Genomic DNA, 20,745 nt, shown 5'->3' on the forward strand with positions numbered 1-20,745 from the left:
CCCCACGGAAGTGCTAACTAAACTTTTCCGTCTTCCTAGCTACAGGGTTGGGACGGCTAAGCTGTTTCCCCAACAAAACCTTTGGTTTCTTTGAACCAGGCTGGGCAAAAGCCTTCACTGGTTTCCTTCTCTATGCAGCACGCAGCACGCAGCATACAGCACACACTCTTACCAGCTACCTGATGGTCTCCCTAATGGAGCTCCCAGCTCCTTTTTTATATGATGTGGCTTCTCCCACTTAGCACCAATTATTCCATTTAGGAGCAGCCACACCCAGACAATTCACAGGCAGGGCTCTGCCACAGTGGGTTACTATGAGTTCACATATAGTACTATTTTTTCTACATGCTATTATTTTGCTATTTTTCATGTTCTAATATTCTTTGGACTAAAATAAACACAGTAGAATGTGTAAGATGTTATTTATGCATTGGTTTCCTTAGCGAGATATCTTTTTACATGGTAATATCTATGAGATATCTATGAACATGGTAATTATTGCCATTTCAAACAGTGTTTTTATTCACGTTAAAGTTGTGCTGCTTATATTTAAATGAGATTTTCTAGATTTCTGTCTTACACTACAGTAATTGCTATTACAGCACAAAGAGCTGTGTGTTTATTGTAAAAGAGTACTTTAGGATGAGGTATTTTGAAATTGCTTATAAGATACAACATGCTGCTTGCACAGTATTGACAAAACTAATTATAACACCACCACTTCCTGAAAGGGGACCATTATAGCTGCTCTCCACAGAGCGGGGATGAACTTCCATCCAAGCTTTAAGCAAATAGCTTTCATAAATGCTTGTGGGTGGAGGAACGCGAGAACTAAGAAGCGATTTAGTGCAGTCAATAAATGGGATACCTCTGGTCAGCTATAAATATAACCTCTCAGTCTGGGGTTGAATGTGTGGACACAGGTGTAATAAGGGTTCCGTTTGTCTCAGAGAAAGATTTATATGCCCACCTGGGGATACTATTCATCACAGGAAGACAGTCAGAAGTGGGAACTATTAAAAACCCTAATGCTGTTCATTTACCCTTTCCTTCAAGGCCTTGAGGACTTCTGGGTCCTGCACAACAAAGATGGACATCAATTGTTTTCTGTGCTACAAAAGCAAGAAAGTGAGAGCAAAATAATCTGCTGGTTTTGTGAAATAGGCTGCAGATAAACCTACTATAAAGCCATTATCCAAAGCTCTTGAAATACTACGCAGCTCAACAGCTGATCTGCAAGCGTCCTGTTTCCAATACACAACATGCCTTTACATCTTGTGGTTTATTTTTCTTTTCCTAGCACTCAGCTTGCTTGCCATATCAAAATAAAAAACACTCAAGAAACGCCAAATTATTTATTTCACTGTATGACGGTTTAGGTCTTTCCAAATGCTCTTTTTAAATGTGATAGAAAGCATTAACATTGTACAGAAGGGCTTTCCCTGGTGTCAGACATGACAATTATGTGAAGCGCAATACAACTTTAATTTAGGCCCTGCAGTAGACAGAAGGCTTGCCCCCGACATGTCAATGTTTTGTGTATTTCATAAACAATGAGATGTAAATGAGAAAGAAAAGAACACAGCAGAACTGCTCCGGTATGTACAGTTAATTCAACACATAATAATAGACTGCAATTTACTGTGCCAGTATCATTTACATGGTGTAATTTGTTGTACTAAAATGTCAGAACAGAGCAGATGTTCACATTGGAAAACAAAAAAAAAATAGGTTAATTTAAATCTGGGTAATATTTTTATTTAACTTAAAAGGTCTAGACCAGTGGTTTTCAAAGTAAAAGAAACTCATGATCTTGAATGTATTTTTAAAACTGTATTATATATTATCTCTAAACCACTGTGCATAAATATTTCATTTTTGTTTAGCAGCTCAAAGGTTGGTATAGTATAGTTTCAAACTTAACATGTGCCTATGGAGAGTGCTCTGTGTGCTCATGAACTTGTATAATTGAATACTAAAATCAATGAAGCACAATCTTTCTGCATTTTTTAGAAATTATGTTTTTTGTTTTATTTATTAGGTGCGGTTGCATTTTAGTAACGGCAATAGCGGTTAGTTGAATTTTGTTTACAGTGTTTGATAAGAGTTCATTTAGATTATCCTGTGTATCTTTTTGAGTCAAAAATGTATACATTTCTTACTTGCAAAAGAAAAATGAAGGAAGAAAACACAACAGCAGAAAGTGCAAAGTGACAGATACAGAGTCCCTTTGGATAATTTTTAATAAAAAGTCAAAATCATTTAGTTATTATAGTTTTTTCTTGAGGTTAATGTTTTTGATATTATGAACATTTTAAAAGGCACACAAATGGAGATGGGGAGTAAATGGTAACGTGATAAACATTTACAGTGTATTTTGGATTATTTATAATAACTTTGCCAAATAGAAAGTGAATGTGTGTGCTTCCGAAGAGAAGCACACACATTCACTTTTCCGAATACTGTCTTCTGATTCTGTGTACACAAAGACATGTAATAAAAAAAATTAAGAATTACTGTTTGGTATCTTTCCTAAACCAGCAATTTGTCAGTCCCAAACTGTTGTGACATAAATGATATATTAAATGGGGGGAAAAAATGTTAATAATGTTATTTAGCCTTTTATTGCCACTGTGGTACCATTCAGTACCACATTTGCACCATTCCATTTTAAGAGGTGCGTGAGCTGAAACCTCTAAACAGAAGGGGTACAGTTTAAAAAAAAACAAAAAAAAACACTGGTCTAGACTACTTCCCATTTTATATCAATTGGTTGTCTGTTTGTTTTTACTATATGTTTATTGTTAAAAACAGTTTAGGTTATATACTGTAGATGGTAGTGGCATAACTCACAACTAGAGCTTTTGACTGCACAAGACAGTTTAATTGATTATAATTTTCAAAGTTAAATTGGCAGCCTGCCCACGCAAAGGCAACATACACAGTACTATTTTGCAGTAGCCTACAGCTTCTTTTTAACTGGTACAGTGCAGCATAGAGTTCAAAATAATACTGCAGTTTCCATAACAGAATCCATAACAACCTATATTGCATATAGTCTTGGATTATAACCAAATACAATACAAAAAGAGCTATAGGAGGCTAGGGGCCTATGATCAAAGAGGTGGGCACAGGCAGATCAATGGTCAACATTTTCAATGAGAAACCTAAAAGCTTCTGAAAGCTCCTTGACTTTATTGTATTTCCAGTGCTAAAAGAAAGCTCTTTTGAAATTTAGCAACGCAGATGCATTGCTTTTGGAATATATCTGTTGTTCAAACTCCATACAATACAAAGCAGCTTTCATGTGGGTCACTTCATGAAAAAGGGATTACCAATGTGTGACATTATGACCTATTTTTTAAAAGCAAACTCAAACAAATGTTAATTACAACACTGTACCCCTAAGAAGAATCATGGTATATGATGTAAAATAATCTACTTCCTGGGGACTGAGGAAAATGGGTACAATGTTTCTGGAGTTGCTTGTGTACCAGGACACAAAAAAGACATTTAAATTATTATAAAATGTTAAGAACATTTCAAGAAATCTAAAATACACGTGGTTATTGTTTAATAGTTAATATATCAGCAACAGGAAACTTTATTTTGAGTAAATATAAATCTGCAAAACAGCAAATACATTTGGTGACAAACTTAACTAAAACCCTTTTCACACAGACGAGTTATGACAGCTCAGAACCGACACTGATGCAGCATTTTGGTCTTTGTGAATTGCCTATACCATCACAGAGCTGTCATGTTTTATGCCATCACTGAACCTTCTTAACTCCTGTGTGAAATGCTATGCCGGTACTGAAGCTCTATAGTGGGCGTGGACTGAAAGTCAACATCCCACGTGACTGTATACCAGACGTGTTGAGTCTTTTTGTCGTCGATGTTACACTCTTTCATTTTTTTCAAATACAATGGTTGATCAAGAACGAGGTAGTAATTGGAGTCTGGAAGACGTTAAGGAATTGTTAACTTTACAGGCTGACGAGGAGGTGAATTCACAAATAGAAGGGACTTTGCTTTTGCCTGAAGAGCTGGACTCTCTTTCTTTTAAATATATTGTATCACCTTCTTTGCAATAAAACACACAACCTACATTGTGTCTGAAACTCCTGCAATTTGACACTGAACAGGTTGCTCCATTCTACAATAGAACTGACAATTAAAAGCAAACAAAATGCAGCCATTTTGTTTTGGGATTTTGTTTGGTTTCCGTTGCCATGAAAACGACCTGTTGACTGACAGGTTTGAAAGTTGTACTCACAGGATCCCTTTGGCTGTGTGAAAGGGTTATGACGGTACAGTCAGCACTCACATATCCAACCCTATAAAATTGTGACTTGTGATGGTTAAACAAGTGTGACGCAAATCTGATTATTTTATTTTGGCCTGTTGCAACCCTTGTCCATTTTTTTAGTGCACAGAAAAAATACATAGCTGAAAGGACTTTGTTTTAAAATAAGTAGGCTTCCATTTAGATGTACTGTAGTTGGTTTTGTTGGTACAGTATTATATTTTCAACAGAAGTAGTACTTTAAGTCAGATCGATATGATTCTGAAAATATCACTTGCCAAAAGAAAAAACACGTTAACTGTAACACAGTACATACTTTTAAATCCGGTAAGTATTGTAGCAGTATGTAACATTTCCCATTAATGACCCAACAGCAAAATTAAATCAAAATGTTACCCATGCCCAGAACTGCGTAAAACGTAAAAGACAATGCAATTTAGCAAAAGATTACAAAACAACAACACCAGTTTCCAGAATTAAAACAGTATCCAAAGTCAGCATTCAAAATTGCAGAATATAGTGCTCGATAAGGCCCAATGTCACAGTTCACTTGCAAATGAAAATGCACAAAAGCAACTAAAGATCACACATATAAAAAAATGCATCACAGTATCTAAAGTAGAGCAAGCTGTGAAAAAAGCAAGGGCTTCATCATCTCCAGGGCCTAATGGAGTTCCGTACAGAGTGCACAGAGTGCTTCAGGAGTTCTACGAATTCTGTGGAAATTGATGAAAGTGGCATGGGAAAAACAGGTTGTACCAAGAGCATGGCGCCGAGCAGGTGGAGTCTTTATACCTAAAGAAAAAGATTCTACAAGCATCAGTCAGTTTCGTCCTATTTCCCTATTAAATGTAGAAGGCAAGATTTTCTTCAGCATTATTGCTCAGAGATTGTCAACTTACCTATTAAGGCTGTGTGGTCCAGTGGTTAAAGAAAAGGGCTTGTAACCAGGAGGTCCCCAGTTCAAATCCCACCTCAGCCACTGACTCATTGTGTGACCCTGAGCAAGTCACTTAACCTCCTTGTGCTCCGTCTTTTGGTGAGATGTAATTGTAAGTGACTCTGCAGCCGATGCATAGTTCACACACCTTAGTCTCTGTAAGTCGCCTTGGATAAAAGCGTCTGCTAAATAAACAAATAATAAAGAACTGCTTCATTGACATTTCAATACAAAAAGCAGGCATTCCAGGTTTCCCAGGATGCTTAGAACACATCAATGTGATCTGGCAACAAATTCAATCAGCTAAAAAGGAGAGGAAGGAGCTCCATGTGACATTCCTGGATTTGGCTAATGCATATGGTTCAGTGCCATATGAACTTCTTTGGAGATTTGCAATTCAGTTTTTCAACTTCAGAATTCAGCACTACATGGCAATGCCAAGAGGTTGGAATAATGGCAGGATGCACCATTTCTCCACTGGCTTTTACCATGGCAATGGAAGTAATCATTAGGGCATCAAAATGGGTAGTAGGAGGAGAGCGCTTGGCTTCTGGAATGCGACTACCACCAATTCGAGCATACATGGATGACATGACAACCATGACTACAACAGTAGCCTGCACTAATCGGTTATTGGGCAAATTAACCAATAACATTGAATGGGCACGAATGCAATTCAAGCCCACTAAATCAAGGAGCATCTCTATAATTAAAGGCAAAGTAGTAGATAAAACATTCTTTATTAATGGTGAGGCAATACCAACAGTGTCTGAGAAGCCAGTGAAGAGTCTTGGGAGATGGTACGACGGGAATCTAAAGGACACAATTCGTGTGGGAGAAGTTAGACAACAAACAGTGGAAGGGTTGAAGGGTTGAAACTCTGGTGCTTTCAGTTTGGTCTACTGCCGAGGTTGCTGTGGCCACTGACTGTGTACGAGGTTTCTTTGACAACAATAGAGAAGCTGGAAGCTTTAATCAGTTCATACATCAGGAAATGGTTGGGAGTTCCACGCTGCCTCAGCAGAGTGGGACTTTATGGTAAAGGAATACTGCAGCTACCAGTCTCCGCTCTAACCGAGGATTTTAAGTGCGCCAAGGTCAGACTGGAAATGACATTAGTAGAGTCACGCGACAAATGCGTAAGGGAGGCAGCACCTGTGTTGAAAACTGGAAGAAAGTGGGAGGCAAAGAAAGCTGTGGAAGATGCAAAGGCTGCCCTTCGAATTGGTGATATCATGGGGCAAGTTCAGCATGGAAGAGGGGGTCTTGGTTTCAGTTCAACTCCTCCTACATGGCACAAGGCAGCCCCAGCTCAAAGGAGGAAGCTGGTAGTCAACGAGGTGCAAAAGCAGGAGGAGAGGATGAGGTGTATAAAGGCCATTTCCCAGGCCAAGCAGGGAGAATGGATGAGATGGGAGAGTGTGGAACAACGCAAGATTGGCTGGCAAGACCTATGGTCAATGGAACAGAGCAGGATCACTTTACTCATCAGGTCAACATATGATGTTCTCCCATCACCACAGAACCTAAACCTCTGGGTAGGAGAGGATCCCTCATGTCCTTTGTGTTCATCACCTGCATCATTAAGGCACATTTTGACAGGATGTAAGGTGGCTCTTAGCCAAGGACGGTTTACTTGGTGCCAGGTGCTGCGATGTTTGGCCTTAGCATTGGAAGACAAGCGTAACATTACCAATAAGTTGCCACCTGTTCCATCAAAACATTACACATAAAGACAACATTCCTCCTCCCAGGAGAGCAACCACCAAGAAAAGGTGTTAAAACCAATCCTCGCCCAGGACAACTGGAAGCTGCTAGAGACTGGAAAATGCTGGCAGATGTTGGTCAACGGCTTATTTTTCCACCTGAGACTGCCACCACTAACCTTCGACCAGATATTGTCTTGTGGTCTGGATCAGCACGCCTTGTTCACCTGGTAGAGTTAACAGTGCCATGGGAGGATGCTGTAGATGAGGCGTATGAGAGGAAGAAACTGCGGTATGCTCAACTAGCCACTGAAGCGGAACAGCGAGGATGGAGAGTTCGGGTTTACCCAGTGGAAGTGGGTTGTCGAGGATTTGTGGCACACTCTACAACCCGGTTTCTCAGAGACGTCGGATTTAGTGGCCAAGAGTTGCGTCGCACAGTGAAGAACTTATCTGAAGCAGCAGAGAGGAGCAGCAACTGGCTGTGGTTGAGACGGAAAGATTCTGGCTGGGGATCTCAAGCACAATAGAAAGAAAGAAATGCTGATGTACAGGTAAGTAAGCTGGGCTGAGTTGAGTGGGGGACGGAGGGGGGTGATTCTGGGACGCCAGAATCACCGTCGAGCCCTCTTGAGGTGTTGTGGGCTAGTCGACGAAACACTGAGGATGGAAGGTGCCCACTTGAAAACCCCAGAGATGTACCCTACTTAGCTCAATCCAGACGGTTGTCATGCTGATGCGCTGGGGAGGCCGCACTGAGGCTGATCCCCGGAGCCAGAATCGCAGCCGTTGTGTGTGCTGATGCGCCAGGGAGGCAAAATAAGATGATCCCTGGAGCCAGCATTACACTTCAGCCATTAACACCAGACAGAAGGATATCTACATCATCATACGGAAGGAATCGTAAATGGATGGAGACACATATGGATCACATTAGTTTACTGTAAAGCTATGTCTTAGTTGGTGCTTATCTTGGCAAGAGCCGAGTTAAAATCAGCATGAAATTTTAACATCTACTCTTGTGTAATGGAAATCAAAACTATTTAATGACTAACTGTTTTACATTTCAGTAGCTTGTCTTGTTCATGATGTTTTTGCTTCATTTTCGTCATGTGAAATTGGAGGAAGCGCAGAGTAACTGCACAATAAAGATTGCGGGCTGTGACGGATAAACAAATAAATTGTAACACTGAAGAGATGGGCTTTGTATCAGAAAACTGGTGATGGAGTTGGAAATCACGTGTGACGGGTAAGTGCATTAATTTGTGTTATATATATATATATATATATATATATATATATATATATATATATATATATATATATATATATATATATATAAAGGGAATTGATTTGTTTCTTAATACAAGGATGGTAAAATGTTACTGACGTGTATCTGAGTGTCATATATCCAAGTGCTGGCTATATTATACCGGCATAGATTTACGCAATATCGTGCTGTGTGTGGGTATTTCAAATAATTTTTTAAACGTCTCTGAGACAGCTCAGTAGCGGCATTTGTGTGTGGGGTATCAGACACCATGTTTTGTGTGTCAGCTCTTACATTCATATTTTTTTCAGCTAAATACATTTTTAAATAGGCTTTCTTAATCTACAGTATAATTATATAGTTTATTTTCACACTGTTAGATTTTTTCACGATAACAGGGTGTTTTAAATGTATCTCGGACACCAAGCCAGTCTAGTGTCTAAGTAAAACCAGCATATCTGATCCCTGGCATTCACTATATCCCTAGTTTCCCTAACAATAAAACCAAAATCTTTGCAGTGCTCTATTTATATAATATACAGTGGAGGTTGCTTATGTAAGAGGTTTTATTTCTATAACCTTAAACATAGCTTGAACGTGACAAGGTGATAAATGTAACAAAATAAATGTAACAAATCGTGGACACCATTGTTTTATGATTGTTGTTATCAGCATCTCTTCCTAAGTTGCTGCCAGTTTCTAAAGATTTGTTCAACTATAGGATTGCTGTAAATATGGTATGGGCATTTAGACACGGTTTACAGTATTTGCTTCACTGCCCTAGTATCAGTCGTAACACCAGGTAGATGGTGCTAACAAGAATACAATGAACTATTGAAAATGCAGGTTTTTAACTCTGGTCATTTAGATTTTTTTTACAACGTTTTTGAACGGAACAGATTTGGATACGACATATTACATTTGTTACTTCTTTTTAAAGCCACCTCAGTCAGGAAAATAAATGGCACACACCATGGAAAGTACTCAAAAAGAAAGAAATAAACACAGAAACAATGTAAATAGGTGTTTTTTTTATGACAATATACGTTACTTATTGGTAAAACAGGCATTTTAGTATGTCATATGGTGTGTTTTTGATAGAGATAATATGTTTATTCAGATATTACACATCCTCTGACTTTCACGTTATCTTATTTATCTATACAAACACCCCTTATTGATTTACAATTATAACTGCAGTACTGTTCTGTTTTTTTTATTTTTATTTTGGTACACAAGTTAACTAACCATACCTTGGTAACCCCTTTTCATGAAGTGACTCATATACAGTAGTAGAGCAGAACTCTGATAGAGTTTAGAGAAGTACAGCTATAATGAAATAGGTCAAGCAAAGGTTTCCGCTTTAATAAAAAAACATTGTGATAACTTTACAGAAATTCAAGGGCTGCAGTAATGTGAGCCACTAGGGAAATTCCTCCTCTCTTTTGAAACTTCTTCACCGTCAGACGTCTATGTTGTCAAACAGACACACTTCCTTATTCCTTTGCAGAACGCTGGAACAGACAACGATTAGTAAACACTTTCTGCTATGTGCTCTCTGCACTCTGGCTCTCCAGAGACTTGTTATTTCTACCCACCAAACAGGAGACATTTTGTTTTTGGCAGCTTTCTCCTGATCATCATTTTCCATCAAACTCTTTTTTGGCACGTAATAACGCAAAAACGTAAATAATCCTCTCTACAAGTAGTTGAAAAAGTGTTCATGGTCTGCAGATGGAAATGGACTTTAGAATGGTAGTCATTAACAGACCATGTAATCATCTTTCACAGAGATGACTTCTACTCATCTGTCTATGGAGAGTCACCGGTGGCATTAACTGTTGGCCTCTCATCTGTGCTGAAAGTTTTTCTTGTTCAATACAGATGTAGAGGAGGGAGAGTTGTGTTAATTTAAGTGCTTGAGAGGCTGTGATAAAAAAAACAATTTTAACCAGCCCTGGGCAGTGAAGTCTGGTGAACAATTAGGCTATTTATAAGGCTTGATAATATTTTGTTTTAGCCTCTTATAGTTATTGAAGCAAAGCATTTCCCTTTTCTTCTCAGTGTCAACAGTCTCCTAATCACACAGCTTTACATTCACTGTAAAAGTAACTGTTAATCTTTCAAAAAGGTTGCAATATAAAACATATCTAAAATAAAAATAAACAACAAAATTGAATGTTGCTTGGAAACAGCACTTTGAAATATACGGTTGAACAGTTACATGCTGCCTACCGTTTTAGTGGATCAGTCTAAAGCTTTGGCATCAAAAGACTCCACCATTTACTGCCAGGCAAACAGATACTCTGTCAAAAGTGTTATGTTCTCTGTTGAATTTGAATTTATTTCCTGCACTCCGCAGTAATGTTAGACAAAAGGCGGCAGTATTTTCAATCGCTGTAACCAGTGCTTTCACTGTGATGAGGGACACTGCTTTAAAATTTCCTCAACGACTCGGATTGATTTCTAAATTCAAGCAGCAAATTCTCTGGATCTTTTCCCTAATACAGTAATTCATTTGCACAGTTGTGATGCGTCAAAATCAGTATACTCTTACACTAGTTTATATTAAGCCTATGCTGCTGTAATTCCAACTGCAAATCAGTCAGTAAGATACAGCTTGTTCCAAGGGGTCTGTGGAGTGTGGAGTGTAAAAGCTTACCGTATCTTTCTGAACTATAATCCAATTCCTTGTTATGTCACTGATAGGATTTGCACTACTGACTGAATGGAAAAATACATAATTAATATTGAAATATTCCTGTGTAGTATATATTCCATATTCAAGTATAACATCTTTGTCTACATACATAGCTTTTGAACAAGCAAAAATGAGAGCATTGAGTTTGCTTGCAGCTCCACCTGTAGTTGGCAGAATTTCTATTATTTTACCACCACTTTAATGCAATCTATACACTGCCCAACAGGCTTGGAAGGCTGGAGTTAAGCAACTAATTTTCTGGAGGTAAATTCATTCATTTACGTTTCCGTAGGAACAAGGCCAAGAGTATGTCCCTTCCAATAATATCTGGATCTTGTATTCCATTTTGTACTTGTCATTGTGACATTACAGGCAACATTTTAAAAGTATTTTTCTCCAGATTTGTTTTTAGAAACGAGAAGCACAATTCTGACCTTTCATATCTGCACATCACATAAAACAGGAAGGACATAACAACTGTGTCATTCCAGCTCATGCACACACACGCAGATTTGCAAAACACTCTTCTCACATTCCTAGACAGCCTTTAATGTCTTTCAAAATACTGTCTGAATTTCATTGAATGAGAGAATTACAGCAAATCAGATAGTAAAAATTCTCTTTTCTCAGAACCGCACTTAGTAATAACACACAAAAAACTTTACTTTTTTTTATACATATTTTCTAAATTTTTCTACCCAGTAAGAAATTCCCAATTCGAATGCTGCCTTTTGCAACCCCTAAACTTACAGTAAACAGCAGATGTTACCAAGCAACTGAACCCTGGACGTAAGTGCCTAGCTTAAAGAAAGAGGTGTTCCTGCCTGGATTGGTCGAGCACCTGGCTCGTATGTGTAACTGAAGAGCAAGGAGGAAAACAAGCCTTAGCTTACTTTCCTCTCTGACCCCACAGGAGTGCAAATGCACAAGAGGTGTTAAAGTGGGGGGCCAAGCTCTCTGGCAAGCACGAAATAAAAGGCTTGTGTTTCTAAAATGTACATAGCATGCACATCAAAAGAATACCTTGCAATAACTTTTTTTTTTAAATATAAATAAAGCACTGTCAGACCACGGCTGTTTTCAGCTGTGCTGCCTAAAGCATGGTAAAAGGAAAGTTTAAGCTACAGTTATCATGTACTGCAGTAGTTTAACTATACACTGCTGAAGTGATATGAGTGAAAACAGTTCACAGAGAGAGCTCCACTCATTTACACCAGAGATGCTGATCGAGTACACCTGTGACAGATGAAAAATAAACCATGTATTGTATACAGTACATCAATGAAAGGCAATAAATATGCACTTATGGTAGTGTTATTTAGTAACTCTGTTTTCATTTTTAGGGGCCTGAATTCCAGTCATGGGATTTCATGATACCAACATACAGCATAGCACAAACACGAAGAGATTCCTGTTTTGGTACATACTTTAACACATGTATTGTCTCACCTAATTAGGCTGGAGAGGACTTTTTTGTATGTGTTAATTAGTGTTAGAGTCATTCTGTACCAATATTGTATGTCCTTTGTTAAAGGAAAATTTGAGTCTTTTGTTACAATTCTCATCAATTAAAAAAATAAAGCTTACCTTATCTCTAATACCAAGGAAGAATTGATTTTCCAGCCTTCGACTGAATGCTGGAAGAGTGCAGGTCCTCCCCTCCCACTGATTTTATCAGAACTATTGACCATTAGTCTAGTTGAACTGAGGTCGGCATTACTGAAATGAAGAAAAAGGAAAAATAAATTAAAAGGAATACCAATACATGTGGTAAGCCTGTATATTAAACAGTAATGAATGGTTCATGTTTCCAATGTTATAAAAACAAAAACATCCATTCTGGAATTTTACTATGTTCTTCCTCCAGACAAATAACAGTCACAAAAAACATTAAGTGGTCTACAAATTGGGACACAAAAAGGCCAAATTGTTTTATGTACTAATATTTTTCAGACATATAAATGTATTACTGCTCACAATCTTGTTTTGAACGTTCTGTGAATCAGTCTTGTTTATTAAGGAAAAAAGGCAAGGTCTTTAATGACAGGAGGTGTTCCCAGCTGTGCCATCACTTGTACCATCTGTCAGAAGTACTGTATAAAAGGTTTTGCAATACAGCAACTACTGATTAAAAATCAGACTTCATGAGCTGCCCAGCATACTATAACTATTCCTAATATCCTCCCATTTCTTAGCAAAATCGATATAAAATATGCAGCATCTTGTATGCTGTTGTATTTCATTTTTGTACTTGTCTATCTTCTCCACTGTCCTTTTTACCTCTACAAATAGATCATTATATATAACATTTGTAGAAACCACATTACATGTGGGTACATAACGATTTTTGAAACCTTATTCTTGAAGAGAGATACCAAAGACATTTCTTAAAGTGATTTGATTGGGGTCAATTGGATACCAAATGCCCCAACCCCTATCATCATAAACCAGGTTTTACATTTTTTTGGTAGGCCATGGTATATAAATAAATAACCCATTGCCATAACTAGCTACTGTACTGTTAAGAGCTCTGTGTAAATCAGGACTTCTCATGTCCCATATTCCATAATAAATGATGTCAAGTAGATAAACATTCTCTGCAGGTGCCCACCTGAGCTCACTAGGTGCCTGGCTGGTGGAGTCCGCTATATCGCGATGGGAAGAAACAGTCTGATGGTTTTACCTTCCTAACCCACGGGAGCGCCAGAGCCAATGCAACGCTCCCTCCAGAATCCCCAAAGCAAAGGCCAACAACATTGCACAGCCAGGACATGGACCTACGCTCCCCTGACTCTACGAACAGTTTTTATTTTGTAAGGTTCTCCTGTCCTATCAGTAGCAACCCTGAGTAAATGTTGTGTGCTAATGTATGCTGCAGATGGTATTGAAATTGTATAAATGAAAATGGAGTCTTTGTTGCTTTGGAAACTAAACCGTATTCATTATCCCTTTGCTTCTTTCAGGAGCCCCTTTCTATCAAATGGCATCAAATAAATAGTTTCCTGCAGGGCTTCCCAAAGAAACCTATACAATATGATTTAAAATGAGTATCAGTGTAATCAAAGTATGCTATCTGACAGACACACAGAGTTCCCCAGGCTGTCAAAAATGTAACATTTATGCCAATTAGATTTTATAAATAAAATAATATCAAGGCTGAAATTACTGTTTACTGAAGTGCACTACTTGTGTGTTAATCGTATTGGCTAAAAAAATATATCCAGGTACTTTTTTGAAAGGTATGGTGGTTTTCTCTTAGTCAACCATGATCACCGCCACTGCACCTCGCTTCCAGTCTTTTTTGACATGTCTCATTTTTCATAATTAACACTAATCTCATTCAGATTGTTTTGTCATTAGGGTTCTATACATTTTGTTTAACAATTTCCAGTGTAATCTGTGTGGCACTATGAATTTCATTACACACCACTGTCTTTATGGAGAAAATTCCCCTAATCAATCTAGAACAAAGAAAAGGCCTTGAATAACAAAGCCTCCTACTTACACTCTATTAAACAGAGTAGATCCGTGTACTGTATATAGCATTTGACGCACTCACCCTTTTTTCAATTGGTATTGTAGAGCTTATGTGGTTGTTTTGCCAAACACTAGTGTGCAGTGTACATGCTCTTACTGTGCATTTCACCCTACACCCAAAATCTACATTCCCTTTAAAATCACATACTCATCTTTATTCTTTGCTGTTTCAACTTGTTTTAAATACCTCTTTGTCACAAAGTTCTCCCACTACACCAGAAACCTGTTCTGTCTACATTTTCATAGTACTTGATTTCTAAATTGTTTAATATCATTTAACCATGGTCTCTATCATCCTCAGGGATTCACATAGGTCTGCGTGAGGACCAGAATTTAAAAATGCGGATTTAATAATGGACCTTGCCATCTCCCTAAATCCCTTAGCAAAATCATCATATACATTTATAAAAAAAATAATAATAATAAAATAAAAGCATTCAGCAACAACCCTTGGGCTAATCTAGTGTTTGCCAATCCCAACCCTTTTACTAATGTAGATCTATTTTAACAGTTGTTCTAGCTTGCTATTATTACATTTGTGAGCAGCATTTGACTGCATGAACACCTTGCTGAGACTGATCTGAAAATCTCTATACAGCTTTTAACGGTGGGTGAACAGAACACACACAGCAAAATTATTTTTTATAACAAACCATTCCCCCAAAACACCCCAAAAACTACCCGCTGGCTATCTTGTATGAGCACAATCCTTGGTGTGTGTGGTAGGGCTGCCCCTGTAAATGAATGCATTTTTGGGTTTCATTTTAAAAATTAATTAATTTGAGTAAAAACAAAGTGTGACTAGATATGGCAGGGCTGGGAGGTTAGACTTCCCTCCCTGCCTCCAGCAGTGTGGAGTAGCGGTTACGGCTCTGGACTCTTGACCGGAAGGTCGTGGGTTCAATCCCTGGTGGGGACATTGCTGCTGTACCATTGAGCAAGGTACTTTACCTAGATTGCTCCAGTAAAAACCAAACTTTACAAATGGGTAATTGTATGTAAATAATGTGATATCTTGTAACAATTGTAAGTCGCCCTGGATAAGGGCGTCAGCTAAGAAATAAATAATAATGAGCAGCAGGAGGCCAGGTGTCAATTACATAATTGATGTTCAATTAACACTGGGCACCTGCGTTTAAAAAGGGTCTGAAAAGCCAGCCCTTGGTTCTTTGTTTGTTTGGTGGTTTTGTCTGCAAGCCTGAAGGAGAAGAACCTTTGCCGCTGTGTAGTTTAATCCCAGAAGTTTTTATTTAGCTTGTGTTAGGGAGAAGGTTCCTGGTGCGGGACCTCCCTGTATAGCGGGAGTAGAACACGGCCCGAGCTTGGACACCTTTTATTTTCTAGTTGTTTTTGTACAGTGTTTGTTTTGTTTTTTTTCATTTTTCCATGTACCTGTATGTACATATCCTTCTACACTAGGGGTACCATTGCTGGTATCCTAGTGGCAGCCACCGGCCACTGCAACTGCCTGCAACCCCTTGAAAATAAATTAAAAAATGGACGCCTGAGCGGCGTTTCAACTTCCAACCCTCTGCATCTCTCTTGTCTCTCAGCGGATACCACACTGGTAACATGATGCCCGTTACAGTGTGATTTACCTTCTAGCATTTCTAGCATGGTTCTCATGAGAACTGCCTTACTATTTTACTTGCTCAACCTTAAAAAAAATGTCCATTACTAAAACTTGCTGACCATGTTGTCCACTACTATTTGGTTGGAGTCAACTTTTGGCAAAACAGTCTTTTCACTTCCTAAATCAAGATGAACCTATTTTCTGTGCTGCTTTTTGAGAGCAATGATGGGAATGTGATAGCACTAGGTAGTTGTAAATTTGTAATCATACTGGAAAGCCTATATTGTGAGTGAAGAAAACAGACAGCTATTGTATTGTGGCTTGATAGCAACTGACAAAGTGATTGGCAGGCTGGGTAAATATTGTTCTCTCTGCTGTGTATTATACAATAGGGATGCGCTTGAATAGTGCATCTCAGTTTTACTCTTCTCGATAAAACATATTCTAAAACCAAACTTCACTTATTTTATTGGGCAAACATAAGCAGAGCAGACACCTTATATGTATGATTCGCTCTGAAACCTCATAGAACGTGTTATCTAACTGCAGTATTCAAATATAATCTGATCAAACAGTCCTCAAATAGCTCATTCAGTTTTAATGAAAAGTACTGTGCAGTTGAATAAATAGCATCAATTGAAATGGTTATCCTGTCAAAAGATGTCATTCAGTTTTGAGTTTACAAACATTCTGCATTGAAAATATTAATGTGAATAATAAAAAAGGTATGGGATAAATATACCATAAACAAATATGAACCTTTGCAGAAATTGTGGCTATAATGTAAATGGTGAATTGCATGCAGCAAGTGTTTATTTGTATTAATTTATTTAGATTTTGTTTTTGTTAAGATTTTTTAATAAACATATCTCTTTGCAAACTAAAAAGACACCCTCAAGTATTTCTCAAGGCAATACTATAAATGTGCTTTCCTGTGTTGTTTCGAGGTGTATACACACTGCTTGCAGTACACACGAAAGCAGAAAACCACAGTCTGTAACTGCTGCGTCTGTGTGGCTGGCGTCTGACCACACAGCACCACCATCAGCACAACTGATAAATCACCCAAGCTTACATCTTCCTGTATTTCAGTCACTTATAATTAGCAGCTGTGTACACAACTTCTAGTAATGCAACAGTTTTTACACTTTAATGTATATAGTGAAAAATTTACAGTCTCTCTGGTTCTTTTCTAGCACGTAAACACTGGCCTACACACAGGAACTTGTTTCAACAGCGTGGTTGCACTGTTTTATTTACAAAACACAGTGAAAACAAACCTAACTCCGTTCGGAGCACTAACTAAACATTTTTTTCTAGAACCTTCCACTCAAACCGGGCAGCTACTCTTCTTATCGGTTTCAAAAATACACAAACACAGTTTACATCTCACAACCAGGTTTTCCTACTACATTACTTTACAGTTGCACCCTGACAACCGGGCTTCTCACTCTACAGCAGCCCAGAACAGACTGGCTGCTATCTTTTTATTCTCTGTATCTGGCTCTACTTGTCAGTGATCGTCAGCTGGTCATAATAATTAACACTGAATACACAATTAACAAATTATAGGTTGTTCAGCCCCGTGGCCTTCTGGGGAATGTAGTCCCTCAACTCGCCAGGACTACATTTTCTTCTTCTCTCCCCTGCAGTGCCAAGATATATATATATATAATGAAAACAACAACACTTCCTGGTCAGAAAAACAACTTTGTTCAGTAACTCTCAGACACATTTTTACCAACCAAGTTTTTTGTTTGCCTCTCTTGTGTGGATGTGACAGGTTACACTGATATATTTTGGTAACTACAGCAAGAGCCAGTTCAGGCATGTTGATACTAAACCTAAAAACACAAAGTGGCATTCCTTTCACAGCAATATGTGTCAGCTGCAAACTGAAAAGCACGCGCTTGAGAGGCAGAGTATTTGTGCAGTTTTTAGATATATGGTACTGAAGAAAATTAGGTTTCCAATTTAGATTTGCAGACTTTTTTCCCTTAATAAAAGTTTACCACAGCAAAAGCATGGCAAAGTGTATTAAAACATAGTGAAAGAATGGTAAAACCCTGAGAGGTATGGTAAAGCATATTACAAAAACATGACAGACCATGGCAATGTATGGAAAATGCATAGTATAACCATTGGAAAAATATGGAGAAACTGCAAAATTACTGTGCAAAATTTACAGTGGTGAACTTTTAGAAGGGCTACCCAGACGCTTGTGTAAAAGGCTATTTTGCATTTTGTGTTATATGGTGTTTTTGTGTGTCTGTATGTAACTTCCTTTTTGGGAACAAAAATAAGGATGTTTACCAATTATATTTACCTTTCATGTTACATACTGAAATCTGTGTTTCACATAGTATCTCTTCCTGTCAAGCGTAGTTTTATTCCACATATTGGTTACAGTGAAACTAAGGAAGGGGAAGCCCTGCTTATGTCACAGGTTGGAAAACACATTTATCACAATACAAAGTAGCTCTGTGTTAAACTCATATCCAAAGGCTCTTCTATTACAGTATTTTCCAAATAAGTTATTTAGTGTAGAAAAGAAAAAAAAAAAAAAAGAAAAAAAAAGGTGCAAGACTACCACAAGCTAAAACAGCTTTGCTCAAAACGACAGCCAAACCAAACATGACATGTTGAAACCACATCTAAGACAAAAATATAAATCTGCACTCACGGTAACTCTTATTTTTATGTTTTTGTTTTAAAAGAAGATAACATGTATATGCAGCACACATCTTCTTTAAGTAATAAATATATGCTACATGTCCCTAATATTCTAATATGTAGTAGTTACTTTTCAAATGGGTTGAAATATTACACTATAATGATGCATTCTTTGACATTTGGAATTAAACACAAATAATGACCTTTAAATCTAATTTTGATCCACTGGACATCCAAGAACCTTAGTGTGACGCCTAGGAATGAGATTAGGGTTAGAAGAAATGTGACCAGGCTGAGCCACAGGAGAGTGGCTAAAGCATCTCAGACAAGAAAAAGCAATAAAGCCATTCCTCATTGTATAGGTAAACTGATTTACTCTGAGCGTTACAGTCATGATTCCATAGTAGTTTTCTAGCAGCATCTTGCTTTGTTTTTCCTTAAAAATATATATCTTGTTAAGAAAGCAGAACCGCTATCATTACAAAAAATAAAAAATTCCTAACAGGGAATAGGTCCCAAAAGCAATTATATATATATATATATATATACACATACACGCACACATACACACACACACACACACATACAGTGGTTTTGCAGAAGTATTCACCCCCCTGCAAAGTTTTCACATTTTGTTGGCGCCTGAGCGTACTCCACGATGTTTTCAAATCAATCAATCAATCAATCAATCTTTATTTTATATAGCGCCTTTCATAGTGGACCACCATCACAAAGCGCTTTTAGACTACATGTAGAATCTACACAAACTACTCCACACTGATAAAGTTAAAAAAAAATGCATATAGAATATAAATAAGTAAGATTTACAGAGAAAAACAGACTCATCTCAGTTGCATAAGTATTCAACCCCTTTGCTACTGCAGCCCTAAATCAGCTCAGGTGCAAATGATTTGTTTGAAAAGTCACAGAATTAGTGAAATGGTTTCAGCCTGTGTGTACTCAAAGTGGTTTAACTTGTAGATAATTTCCCTCAGGTATATAAAGACTTTCAAGCTGCAACTCACATAGTGATCCAACAAAGCAACCATGAAGACCAAGGAGCTTTTGAAATAAGTCCGGGATAAAGTGGTAGAGGGGCACAGAGCAGGAGAAGGGTACAAGAAAATTTCAAAGGCGCTGATTATTCCTCTCAGCACAGTGAAGTCCATCATTAAGAAGTGGAAGATGCATCATACCACCCAGACACTACCCAGATCACTACCAGATCGGAGGCTGTGTGGTCCAGTGGTTAAAGAAACGGGCTTGTAACCAAGAGGTTTCCGGTTCAAATCCCACCTCAGCCACTAACTCATTGTGTGACCCTGAGCAAGCCACTTAACCTCCTTGTGCTCCGTCTTTCGGGTGAGATGTAATTGTAAGTGACCCTGCAGCTGATGCATAGTTCACACACCCTAATCTCTGTAAGTCGCCTTGGATAAAGGCGTCTGCTAAATAAACAAATAATAATCAGGTCACCCTCCCAAACTGAGCAGCCGGGCAAGCAGGAAATTGGTTCGGGATGTCACTCTGAAGCCAACAATGAACTTGAGAGATCTGCAAAGTTCTGTGTCTAAGATGGGAGTCAGTACCTACACAAAAGGGACGGGTGGCAAGAAAGAAGCCATTACTCAAAAAGCCTCATCTTAAAGCACGTATGGAGTTTGCGAAAAAGCATTTACATGATACTGCAGCCATGTGGAAAAAGGTTCTGTGGTCAAAAATTGATCAGATATAATCATTGGAGGCTCCATAGAGGAGGCAAGGGTGGCAGTGCCTCCTCAAAATTTGAGTGAAAAATAAAATAAAAATATAAATATCCGAATGTTCGAATGACATGTAGTCGTATACAAAACTCAGATGTTCGTATTTGCTAGAAATGACAAAAATACTTTGCAGTTATTTACTGCCTTACCAGAAGTTGCACGACAGTTTAAGAAGTGGCAAATGAAAAAGAGCTTCATGTGATAAGTGAGATTTATATATATATATATATATACTTTTCACCTGTACGGGTATATACAGTACAACGTCGCATA

The 20,745-nt window shown here is 38.1% G+C and overlaps 1 protein-coding gene across 1 annotated transcript in view; it reads right to left on the reverse strand.

Moving 5' to 3' along the window:
* LOC117963346 (CMP-N-acetylneuraminate-poly-alpha-2,8-sialyltransferase) overlaps window positions 1–20,745 on the reverse strand; it is a 40,257-nt gene that overhangs the window by 16,785 nt on the left and 2,727 nt on the right. Inside the window, exon 2 of the mRNA XM_058992822.1 lies at window positions 12,514–12,645. Within this exon, the coding sequence (XP_058848805.1) occupies window positions 12,514–12,645 (132 nt within the window). The remainder of the gene's footprint in view (window positions 1–12,513; window positions 12,646–20,745) is intronic.

Source organism: Acipenser ruthenus, chromosome 2 (assembly GCF_902713425.1).
Source record: "Acipenser ruthenus chromosome 2, fAciRut3.2 maternal haplotype, whole genome shotgun sequence".
NCBI classification, from domain to species: domain Eukaryota; kingdom Metazoa; phylum Chordata; class Actinopteri; order Acipenseriformes; family Acipenseridae; genus Acipenser; species Acipenser ruthenus.